The sequence below is a fragment of the Dermacentor albipictus genome, chromosome 1 (assembly GCF_038994185.2).
Source record: "Dermacentor albipictus isolate Rhodes 1998 colony chromosome 1, USDA_Dalb.pri_finalv2, whole genome shotgun sequence".
NCBI classification, from domain to species: Eukaryota; Metazoa; Arthropoda; class Arachnida; order Ixodida; family Ixodidae; genus Dermacentor; species Dermacentor albipictus.
The window spans coordinates 107,933,214-107,945,531 of record NC_091821.1 but is presented as its reverse complement, the minus strand read 5'-3'; the positions used below and the strand labels follow the sequence as shown (position 1 = coordinate 107,945,531).

Here is a 12,318-nt window from a genome sequence, read left to right as displayed (position 1 = left end):
TTAAACCAAATACAAGCCCCTGGTCGAAAGTTACGGGCCACACAGTGGACGACAACTTGGCAGGTTCGAGGCGGATGGCAGTTGCTTCGGGCGGTGCTGCCATCTTTATTCTTCCGGCGCGGTCGTCTGCTCACTCCGTCCGTCGTCTGGATGCACTTCACAGCCAGACGGGCGGAGGAATAAGCGTGCATGGAACAGATTTTCATAGAGCCGTTAGTTGTGTGGATCCACCATAAACAGAGAGGCAAGATGGGGTTGAACGGACGGGCTCGGAGGTCGGCCTTCCCTTGCGCACACTGTAAAATAATTTACCCCCTTAAAGGGACACTAAAGCGAAACAATAAATCAGTTTAGACTAGTGAAGCATTGCTTGAGAAGCCCTGCAGGCAGTCATTTAAAAAAAAAATAATAGGGAAGATTCAAGTATCAGTATTTAAATTTCACTCCGAAACCCCAGCACCGGTACGTCAGCGTGAAGTCGGGGATTCCAAAGTATGTTTTCGCATTTGGGCCACGTTGGCTGAACAAAGGTTCCCGAAACTTGTTTTGTCCGGGGAACCCTGCCATGGGGGAAAGCATAGCAAGGAGCCTCTTGACAGTAGTCGTGGGAGGCAACATGGCAGGGATGGAGAAGCTTCCGCTCGAATCAAAACATCCATGCTGTTTAAAGGGGTTAAGTCGCTGGCTGCCTGGTTGGAGGCAAACTCGAAGGCGTGGTTAACTCAGGATCTGTTTGAAAAGTATGTGCGGAAGCTCGACCAGAAACACGAGCTTCAGAACCGCAACATGCTGATGATCACAGACAACTGCGTTGCCCACGGGCACATAAACAACCTCATGGCTATTGATTCAGAGCCTTTGCCACCAAATACTGCAAGTGTATTGCAGCCCATGGGCCAGGGCAGGATTACGGACTTGGAAGATTCACTACCAATCGCGTCACTTGATTAGTGTGCTCTTTTGTGTGGATTGCGGCAAGAACTACGTTGTTGATGTGCTGTCGGCAGTCGGAATCCTGTCTGATGCCTGGAAGGCAGCGACACCAGACACGCTCCACAACTGCTTTCACATACAGGAATTGCCTTCGATAGGGAGGACAGTGCCACAGGCCAGGACCCCACGGCTGAGATGCTGCCTGCCGTAGAAACTGGAATTATCGATGACCTCTGTGCTAGTGGGGTCGATATTCCCACTGTTAAATTTGAACAGTTAGCGAGCGGTGATGTGCTGTCCTGCCCTGCTCCGAGTTGGACGATGAGGAGATAGTCCGTCAGGTTCTTAGGCTGTTTAAAATGGACAACTTTGATGACAACACGCTGTTTACACCACAGCCCTCGAATGCAGTCTTAGCGCAGGCCATAATAGCACTCTTGTCTGCCTATAGCAGTGGTCAGACACTGGCTGATACACAGGCTGACCTAGTTGTGGGTACCGTGCCGTTACTGGAAGAACTTGTGCATGATGTTTGAGAACAAATTCCACCAGATGGTCTTCAAGTTCAATATGAACAGTGTAGCAGCCATGGGAACAGAAGATTTCAGTGAATGTCGACACATGCACCCGTTCACTTACTATTTATGAAAACACTAGAACGGTGCACTGCCCCCATGCTGCTGTTCCCTTTTAGCGCATCATTTTTGAGCTTAGCACAAATTCCAGCCAAGACCTGCTAATTTTGAACCCCAAGCAGGTGGCAAAGCACATTTTCGTAAAGTTCACATATTCGCAATGGTTGGTTTTGTTGCTCCATGGTGGCCCAATGACAATTACAGTTGTGCCAAAAACTGCTGTATAAAATATGACGGTGACTTCGCTAATTTTTCTTCGGAAAGAACTTTACCTATATTCTGGTATTTATGGTAGTTTAATGCGCCTCTTCCCAAAGTATTGATACATCTGTCAGTGTTGTATATAAGAATATATAACAATATATTATGCCGGAAAAAAAATGGTGCACACAAGCTCTTCCAAATGCTAGATTTCGAATTTTTGATGTGCACTACTCCACAGCTTTACTTGCTTCACCATTTGTTTCTTTGCTTGGACATTTCATATATTTGTGCTTGGATTTATTCAAATGAATTCCGCTATCCAAGTTAACTGCATATATTTTATTTCTGGCAGGATTTGTTGAAGAGGATGGCTATGGAGACTTTGGTGAGTGTTGCATGCATGTCATGTTTTCATGCCCCAGAATGAATTCTAAAGGCGTGCCGTATAGTCTCTGCTTTTTTCCCTTTAGTGGGTAGACTAGATATCATGAAACCTTGACTTAATAAAACTAAGAAAATATGGAAACCTTGGTTCACAACAGTTTAACAAATTTTGAAGGCTTAGTGCGATATCACTGACAAGGTTATACTGTATCTGTTACCCACCGCGTTAGCTTGGTAGCTATGGTATTGCACTGCTGAGCTCAAGGTTGCGAGTTCAATCCTGGCCATGCCAGCCTGATTTCAATGGGTACAGCATGCAAAAACACTCGTATGCCTAGATTTAGGTTAAAGGACCCCTGGTGGTCAAAATTGTCCCCCACTATAGCCTGTAATAATGATATTGATATCTTGGCACATAAAACCCCAGATTAATTTAAAAATGATTTAGGCTGTATCGGTTGTATGCACTTTCTAATCAGTTCAGAGCTAAACTTTGACCTAACAACACTTGCTTTTTTTTTTTTTTTAAGGAGGTTCTGGTGGCGGTGCTCGCTTCTCAGCCACTGGTCACTTTGTGCACATGCGAGGTCTACCATTCCGGGCCACTGAGCGTGACATTTTCGAGGTGTGTTCACATATTTTCTTTTCTTTTTTTTTTCTTTTTCTTCCCCCTTCTATGTTTAGTAAAATTATAGCACCTTCAGACACTTCTCATGTTTTGGTAGCATGAGGAATTCGCTACAGGTGCGACATAACTCCAGTGCTTCAAGTAAACCTCAGTCTAAAATTTCTGGTCAGCTGAGGTTTACTTCTAAACTCGAGCACAACAAATTGTTTATTATTTAGAATCGTCACATTAGTTACAAGCATGAACTTCAAAAAAAAAAATTTCCCTTGCAGTTTTTTCAGCCAATGAATCCAATTAATGTTCACCTGATTTATGAAGACAGTGGTCGCCCATCAGGTGAATGTGACGTTGAGTTTGCCACACATGAGGAAGCTGTCAAGGCCATGAGCAAAGACAAGGCCCACATGCGTAAGTAATCCCCTCATCAGCTTCTGACAGTGCGTGCTGCCCTTGGGCACTATTGAAATTGTTGAAATTGCATAAGCAGTGATTAAAGGGACACTAAAAGCAGATACTAAATTGACGTGGACTATTTAAATATTACAGAAACCGCGCAGTGCTTGTTTAGGGCAAAGGGAAGACTTAGTTCACAAGGAAATTTTGTCTGAAGGGCCTGCATGCCTTAAGCACAATTCACATCGCCCATTTGGATAGGGTAGGGGTGATGTTGCATATGCCATCTCCGCCCATTACTACTGTTGGTCAGTAGAATGTCACCAGGCAGATTGAGCTACGGTTCATTGCGCAAAATGCAAATGTGCGGCCATGGAGAAATAAGCAAGACAGTTTTGGATTCGCTGCTGCAGCTGCTCTTGGTCAAGTGGAGGGGACTGTTCGGGAATCCCGTGAAATCAGATGGACGCGGTATTGTCTGCTACTTGCTGTTTGTGCGAGTTTCGCGAGGCAGCAAAACCAGTGCGCAATTACGAAACTGCTGAAACGTGAAAGTGCGGTTGCACAGAGGGGAGAAAACGAAACCGTTCGACTACCCGTGTCATTGCCAAGGGTAACATCAGCGAATTCCTTTTTTTTAAATTATCAGATAGAACTAGGTAACATTTTCCTTTGTATTATAATGCAATACAATGATCTTATTTCGAGTGATTGAGTATAAAGTATGTAAGTCAGCAATTTGCTTCGTTATATAGAAATTTCGTTGTATTGAAATTTGACTTTTTATGCAAATAAGCACAATCGCTGATCGAGTTTTCATACACGAAAGGGGCCGCATAATTTTCTGTATTATTGGGCAATCGAAAAAAAATTGAATGAAAAAGAAAACGAATAATTTTGATGTGTTTGGGGGTCGGCGACGATATCTTATCACTGGCGGTACGAATTAAGCGAAGCCAGCCACGCTTTCGCGTGCACTCTGCTTCCGCAGCTGATAGTGTCGCTCGCACTGGGACGATGTATCATGAAAAGGGCCTGCAGCGGGGAGTGAATGCTTCGTCTGTCTCTCACTCCAACGATCACCAAAACTCGAGATTATGTATGCAACTATCATTGCTAAACGCATGGGAAGACAGCTTACATGATGCCACGCTGTCTCGGTGCACTCAGCCGCACTTACAGCCATGTGCAGACAGAGGAGACGCGCGCCATAAATCGGGATGCCTACCAACTCTCCAGCCCCTTGGGCGCGCTTGATCGCATTACCGCGAGCTCGCTCCCCTCCCCCTCTTTTCCTTTGCTCACTGCATTTTTGATTCTCGGAATCTGAGGCATGCTACATCTTGTCAATAGGTTTGGTGCACGTGAAGTTTGTACTTTAAGTGCTTTAATATTTCCACGTTAGTTTTCTTAAATTCATAAAAAGTTGGTGCGGAATAGATTAGAGGGCATTCTAGAATTAGGCAAATGCTGTTAAGGGGGGACACCCCTCTTTGAAAAAAGTTTTTTATTTGTGGATTGATTTCAATGAAACTTCTATGTTTCATTAAGTTTTATGCACTGATTCTAAATCTGCATTTATTTTTTCCATACAATAAACAGTTTTCAAAATATTTACAATATTATGTTTTTCATTTGGAGTTTGATAATTTCCCAAACAATTGATGCAATGATAAAATTTAGCATACCAAATTAATGTTTAACATCTAAGGAATGTAGTAAAACAAGAATGAGTCTCCTAGGCCAATTAGGTCTAAATCTAGGGGTTGCTAAACCCATTGCAGTAAAAGTTCCCTCACCTGCTTTATACACAGTATCTTTTTAAAAAATGTTACTGACCAATATGCACAGTGAAATTAGCCTTACTACATAGAGTAAGAGTTTCTGTTTTCAGGGAAAAAAAAATTACTGTGCTAGCACAAATACAAACAGAAATATGTTCACTCCAAAACTGCTTGTGTGTCAAAATTGTAGTTTTGAGAAAACGAAGAAAAACGGTTTCAAGCACCTTTATGAGAACGAAAGCACCTCAAATTACGAAAATGCACCTGGGGAATAATCTGGGTGCATCCCAGATTGGTGCTTCTTTTTTACCATCGTCTGGAGGCCCAGTGATAATGCCCGTTTTTTCCTGGAAGCAGTGGTGCGACGCAAGTCTTTTTCTTTGGCTCTTTTTGAGCCGGAGTCTGTCACATTCATATTCATTTCTTGAAGAATGGCTGTTGCTGCATATTCATTTCCAGTATTGAAGCGTAGCACTGCTTCTGCAACGGCTGCCTCCACAGCAAAAAGGGAGAAATGCTGCTCTTTGGAAATCATACTCCAGATGACTGAGTGGAATGATTCATTGGAGTTTTGGGTTCTCCCTCGCTTGCACCTATCCAGCAGCTTTACATCTGCCAAGCGCTCATACACAGGCAAAAGGGCCTTTGCCACGTCCGCTGGCAAGTTATACTTGTGCCTTGGTTGTGGCTCACCTTTTGCTGTTGCCGCATTATGACGGCACCAAGAATCCTTGCCACTTGGGCACAGGCTGTGGTTAGAGCAGCTGTCGGTTGACGTGACATGGTGGTACGTTGCCATTACCGCTCTCTGCATGGCGTCAACATCACCACAGTGAGACTTGAGTGCTCGACCATAATAGGCACTCAGCCTGTTGATGAGGTCTGCTGTGAGCCTCCCCTTGCCACCAAGTCCCCGCATGCCTTCACTTTTGTGCTTCTGGAGCAGGTTTCGAAGCGCTGCACCCATACGTTTTTGTACATGATTGATGCAGTCTTCTTTCTGAACATCTACAAAGCCGTACACCTTTGCATCCTTGATAGCATTAAAAGTGCGGCTGTCACCGTCGCACAGCATGGTTGAGTACTTTACTTTGTTGCGTTCTAAAGAACGCTGGAACAAGATTAATCCAGCCTCAACTTCCATTTGGCCAGATTTACAATCAGTGTTCTTCTGGCACTGATGGGATTTCCTCCACCCAGCATACTCATCAGAGTCAGGTCTGGGCCCAATTTCACAGCCCAAACAAAAGTTTGAAAGCACGACGTAGTCCAGGATGTAGCCGGTAAATAGCTCCGCCACTGCGCCTACTCCTATATGCGAAGAATGGCCCCGCGTCATCCAGGTGCCATCAAAGCACACAGCAATGTTGCCTTTGTGTCCAAAACACAAGTTTTCGTAAAGTGTAACCGCTTTTTCTGCACACTGCACCATAACAGCCTCAGCTGCGCGCGTCGCACCGGGGTTCGGAGTTTTTTTCAAATGCCGCTGAAACGTCTTGTTGTGGAGACCTCGGCCAGCCAGGCCCATCGCTGCGAAAATGTCATTCATGGCTGTCTGGCCGTTACCTGTTGCGAGCATCGCACGCCCGGCAAGGATATTAATTTCAAACGGGTTGCATTTCTTTTCACTCTGTACCCGTCGCGAACTCCACTCAGTCGCTATCTCACCGCACCTCTCGCAGATGAGCATCAGTTTCACTGCGAGGCCGTACTCGCGATCTCCTGTCACCATCTCCGCGCGTCCTTGACAAGTCTGGCAGCGCATAAAGCCAAGGAGGGAGTTTATCGCACGCATGTCGACGGCAGTAAACGCTGTCTTACGTTCGTCTGTTACCGATGCTGCCGCGCCGCCGAGTTCCGTGAACTGCTCCATCTTTCGCGTCGTTGCTGCCGTCGACGCAAGCCGCTCGAGCGTAGCCTTTTCACGAGCGCTTGCCTCCCTTACGTCGCTGTCGGTCACAGTTTTCGAGTCAATTCTCACTCGGGCGGACACTTCAGACGCGTCGGGTGCGCTGTCCACCGATGCAACTTCCAGCGAGGCATTGTTTGGTTCTCCGGGGCAGGGCGGTTGCCCGTCCGTGCGTTGGTCGGCGAGTCTGGCGTCCGCAGGCGTGTTGGCTGCACTGTCCAGTGAAGCATCGTCCACCGAAGCATTTTCTGCTTCTCCGCAACAATCGGGCGGCTGACGATCCGCAGAAGTGATGGGAGCACTGTTCAGCGATGCGTCGTCCAGCGATGCCTTGTTTGCTTCTCCGCGGCTATCATGCGGCTGCTCGTCTGCACTTGCTCCTCGTCGGTCGCTTACTTCAGACGGAAGAGAAGACGATTCCCCTACTTTCTTTTTCGTTTTCCTTAGTCTCCGGCCGAACATGTACACGGAATGGTGCTTCTTCGGTCCCCCTGGCATAGTTCCGTGCAGTAGCGAGGACCCGCTCAAAATGGCGGCATGTGCAGCGCTCATGCCAGGGCAACAGGCCTAAGCCTATCAGATGGTGCCATTCGGGTCACGTGCTTTTACCGACCAATAAGACCGCGCGTTGAAGAAAACTTTGCGCTTGTTTTATTTTACTGCGGCTGGCACATGGTGGCTGGCCGAGAGAGGGTGGGAAGCCGGACGCGCGAGCTTTCAAACAAGACCAAGATGGCATAGGTGCGGCTTTTCGTTTTTGCGCGGCGCGCGGTCGTAACTAGCGCTGTTTGTCCTCAATTTAAAGCACGCTTTCAGAAACTACATTATTTTAAATCGACATTACGGCGCAATTACGCATCAGATTTAAATGGAAATTTGCTCAAAGGTGCAGAATTATGCCATGAATCCAAAAATGAAAAGATTGAAAATCGGGCTTTTTGACCGATTTTCGGTCCCAAAGAGCCGTGTCCCCCCTTAATTGAAGCAGTTGTCTCTGGATGTTTTCTTCTACCTATTTCGTTCAATGCACTGGATAATTCAAATATTTTCGTCTGTCCCACTAGAGCGAAATAAAAGTTGACTATCTCTAAAAGTAATTTTTCCAGCACCTGGCTTCAGGTTTACTTTATCATCTTCAAAGGGTGTGAAATGTGAGAACACCCATGTACTTAGATTTAGGTGCACATAATCACAAAGTGGTTTTGGCACGTAAAACCCCATAATGTTTATATTCAATAGGTATGAAGGCCCCTTTGAGACTAGCATGACTTCTAAAGGTCTAAACCCTATACACATCGGAGCAAAATGCTGGCAAGAACCTGCCCTAAGCAGTGTATACGTGTTTGTATGCACCAGTTTCAGTACCAAAGAGGCAACTGTTATGACTTCACCATGCACTGGCTCACTCAGTTCCGGGACTCCTGTGACTGGCACACACTGTACAACTAGAAGAAATGTAATGTCTATGATGCCAGGTTGGGCACTTCCGGTACATAATTAGTGTCAAATTTAAAGATGTGTTTGTAAACCTTCATCCTTCTACATGTGAAATGCAGGTGGTAGAGTTCCTACAGTTTTGCAAATAAGTGTCTGTACTCCAACCTCAGGTGCTAGCATCTTTTGTTACTGTGATGCCACTTGTATTGTGGTGAAAAAGAAAGGCGTGTTTAAAATTTGTTTTTACATTTCCTGCAGTTTTCCCAGCTACATATAATGTTCATATGTGACCAAGCGATTAATCGTTATCGAATGGTAATAGAATGGCATACTTTTCATTTCAGAGCACCGTTACATTGAGCTGTTTCTGAACTCGACACCAAGTGGCTTGAACTCTGGTGGCAATGCTGGTGGATTTGGGAATGGAGTAGGCCCCATTGGGTCTGCTTCTGGCACCCCTGCTTTTGCAGGGACCATGGCCACTGGAGGAACTGGCTTCGGCTCCAGCAGCTTCGGCAGTGGCCGTTTTGGAGGTGCGTTCATTTCTCTTTTACACCTTGTCTGTTTCCCACAACTGTTAGGATGGCATTTAGCATCACTTAAATCTGAATACAGTGAAACCTTGTTAATATGAAAACTACCTAAGTGATTTTTAAGATTGTCAAAGGTTTGAAAATTGCACAACGAAAGGCTATTGTTTATTATTAAAAAAAATATATTTCCATACTACACATTTCAAAATAGAGAGTTTGTAATTCAAAATATTTGGCATGCATACGTTATCTTTTTGCATTGACTGTTTTTCACTGGCTAACCACTGTTACAAAGTTATTGGTAGGCTCAAGTCATATCTAGATCTGCCAACTTTCTCGAACATCAAGATCAATTCTATGGCAAAAAAATCTTGTCTAATCGTATTGCATGCATTACTCGTATACTGTAGAGCCTTGCTGATATGCTCCTTCGCACACTTGATATAACATTAGCGATGCCCTGTCCCGGCAAAGGGCCCATAAACACCTATGTATCAGAATCCTCTTTGATATGTTAAAAGCAAGTGCTGCCAAGTACGCTAACGTGGTTGCGGTCTTTTTTGAAGTGGTTTAAATAAGTTTGAGCTGCAGGTATGAACTTTGACAGCAGTATTTTGCAAGTAAAACCCTTGCAGATTGTCAATAAGCTCGACATTAACGACTTCAAAGCCTTCAGTGGCTGGATCAATTGGTACATGAAACTGTAGACTTGTATGGGCAGTGAGTGAGTGTTGCTACGTTGGACATGTGAAAAGCTTGACTAGGATCAGTTGTTCAATTATGCAAGCCATGCAACATATGTTGATGAGGGCTTTTCAAGCTGCAGCCATCCAAAGCACTCACTTTGAAGGGTGGTCTGTCCAGAGGTAATAGTAGCAAGGAGCACCTGACCATATGTGTTACAACTCAGATGGGTCCCAAATGATGAAACCATGGGTTATCGTTAAGTTTTGGAGCTTAGTCCGTCAGAACTATGGTGTGGAGATTCGTGGTTTCGGCTTTCTGCTTCCACTAAAGTGCCTACCTAATGGTGGTGCTGTTGGCAGTGAATACAATGCGAGACAATTATGCATGTCAACTTTCGGGAAAAGAATTGTATTGAATGCAGGTTTTGTTGGCATGTAGTTGGTCTATCTTGGGATTGTTATATTTGATGAAATCAATGCCTAATTGAGCAGATAAGTTACTCAGTTAAGGGGGACGCGGCCCTTGAAAACCGAAAAATCGCGAAATAGTCGATTTTTGAAGAACCATATTTTTGGGTTGCATGTCTAATAAACTACCTGTTCTGTAATTATCAGCACCTAATTCAACCGTAAAGTACAGAAAAAACGCGACTTTTGAGGCTACCGCGGCCCACAAAACACGTGCAGATGCCGAAATGAAGTCAAACTTTGCGCGCGCGCCATTCCCGGACCATGCGGCCTGCCCTCGCCATCTTGGTGTCGTTTTGACCGTGGTTTCTTTGTCTCTATTTTGCCGCCTTGCAAAATGGCATCGTCGGCGCAGTTGAGGCGCTATTGGCGTTTTTCCGCGATGTGATGCGGAGCGCTGATTGGCCCAAGCAGCGCGTTCAAATCCCGCGGGGTAAAGCGCGCCTACCATTGGCTGCTGCGTGGGCGGCGGCGGCTGCTCAAATCCCGCGGGCTAAAGCGCGCCTACCATTGGCTGCTGCGTGGGCGGCGGCGGCTGCTCAAATCCCGCGGGCTAAAGCGCGCCTGCCATTGGCTGCTGTGCGGGCGGTGGCGGCTTCTCCCTGTGATGGCGCGCTCGCTTCCCTTGCCCGCCTGCTTTCGAGCTGTTCATCGCCTAGCGCTATCTTTTAGATTATTTGCTCAGCTTTTTTTTTTTTTTTTCGCTAGATCTTCGCTTCACGCGATGGCGGCAAAGCCCAAGACAGAGCAGATGTTCGGTGCACGGGAGCGCGATATGCGTCTTGTACGAGCATCGAACTTCTGTGCTGAGTGCCGACTGTGTAGACGCTTTTCAGCGGCGAAACTGTGCTTTCGGCTGTCGCCAGTCGAAAATCCAACACACTGAGTGTGCCTGGAGCCGCAAGAGCTAATTAGAAGCTCCGTAGGAGCTTTCTATAAAAAAAAAAAAAAACACACACACACGTGCTCAACTTTAAGGCCTGTTTTCTCGGAATGTATTTTTTCGCTAGTAGTGGTGCTGGGGAAGGCGATATCTCAAGAACCGCTTTTCAGATTTGTATGCCGTTTTTTTTTTATTCTGTTCCTGAGTGACTTTGCCAGGGGGTAACTTTTTTTGGAAGTTGGTGCAGTTAATTTATAATAAGCAATTAATTTTTGATGAATGTGGTCATTACTGGCTACATCGAATTCAAAGTTGTCTTAAAATTTTTTGGAGAGGAAATTAAAGAAAAGGGCTCTTTAGCCCCCTGGGATATCTATCAAGGGATCATCACAGTGAATTTCAGCTTCCTACGATGTCCTGGGATTTCTCCAGGCTCTTCCTCAGGCATATACATGAATCACCTAGTTAGACCTCAATAACTCTGGAACTAATAAACATATCTTCATTAAACTTTGCAGTTCCTCATAGTACGGTGGTGTGAACATACCCTGAAAGTTTCATCTGGATATCTTAAAAAATAAGAAAGTTCGGTCTCCAGGGTAGCCTCCCCATTCAAGCACAGATTTCAGTTTTAGTTTATAGCCAGCTGTCAAGTAGAAATTCACAAAACTTTCATAGCATGGAACTTGCTGCAGTATTGTTAATGTTGATTACTAACTTCATTCTCTTCCAGGAGGAAGTTATGGGGGTGGCTCCATGGGAGGAAACATGATTGGTGGGAACAACTACACTTCATTCTAACCATTTGGAAGTATGCTGGTGATCATGAGTTCATTTTTAAATGTTTTTTTCTACTGTATAAAGAGTTGTGCTTGTGTACCTCATGTCTAACATGTAAAGTTTCCAACCTGGAAATCATGTCATTGTGAAGTGCTGTGTAGCACACACACAAAAAAGCAGTCCAGTAAATGTCTTCAGAACACATGACTTGTTTGTTTCATTTTTTGGATGACTTTGGAATTTCAAATGGTAAGTAGTGTGTCTACACATAACTTCACAGGAGTGAATGGGCAGCCTAGTACTATTAACCACTCGCTGGCATATGTGTGTACAACTGCCTTACGTACTAGTGCCACGGCCACTCAATAAACCGCACAAGGTGTTCTTATTGAGCCTCTGTGGTACAGTAAAAGCTTAATTCGAAATTTCAAACAATTCGAAGTAGCCACCACAGTTCGTCCAATAGTGTTTTGAAAGAAATATGTGACGCACCCCGCTAATTCACACTGAAATCCACACCACCACTGATAATTCGAACTCTGCACCATCGTAGATGGGATGAGCTAGTGTGCGGGAGCACGTTGGCAACGCTGGCATCGCCATGCATCTTTGCTCATTCCATCTGCGGCTCCTTGCTTGGGCTTGACTGGGAATAGGCATT

At 45.3% G+C, this 12,318-nt stretch overlaps 1 protein-coding gene across 4 annotated transcripts in view; it reads left to right on the top strand.

The window, feature by feature from the left end:
- glo (heterogeneous nuclear ribonucleoprotein glorund) overlaps window positions 1-11,864 on the top strand; it is a 47,935-nt gene extending 36,071 nt beyond the window's left edge. For all 4 annotated transcript variants that reach the window (XM_070524544.1, XM_070524547.1, XM_070524555.1 and 1 more), the window contains 5 exons: window positions 2,125-2,157; window positions 2,687-2,781; window positions 3,057-3,192; window positions 8,652-8,840; window positions 11,611-11,864. In XM_070524544.1, the coding sequence (XP_070380645.1) occupies window positions 2,125-2,157; window positions 2,687-2,781; window positions 3,057-3,192; window positions 8,652-8,840; window positions 11,611-11,678 (521 nt within the window). In that variant the 3' untranslated portion in view covers window positions 11,679-11,864. The remainder of the gene's footprint in view (window positions 1-2,124; window positions 2,158-2,686; window positions 2,782-3,056; window positions 3,193-8,651; window positions 8,841-11,610) is intronic.
- The last annotated feature ends 454 nt before the right edge of the window (window positions 11,865-12,318 follow it).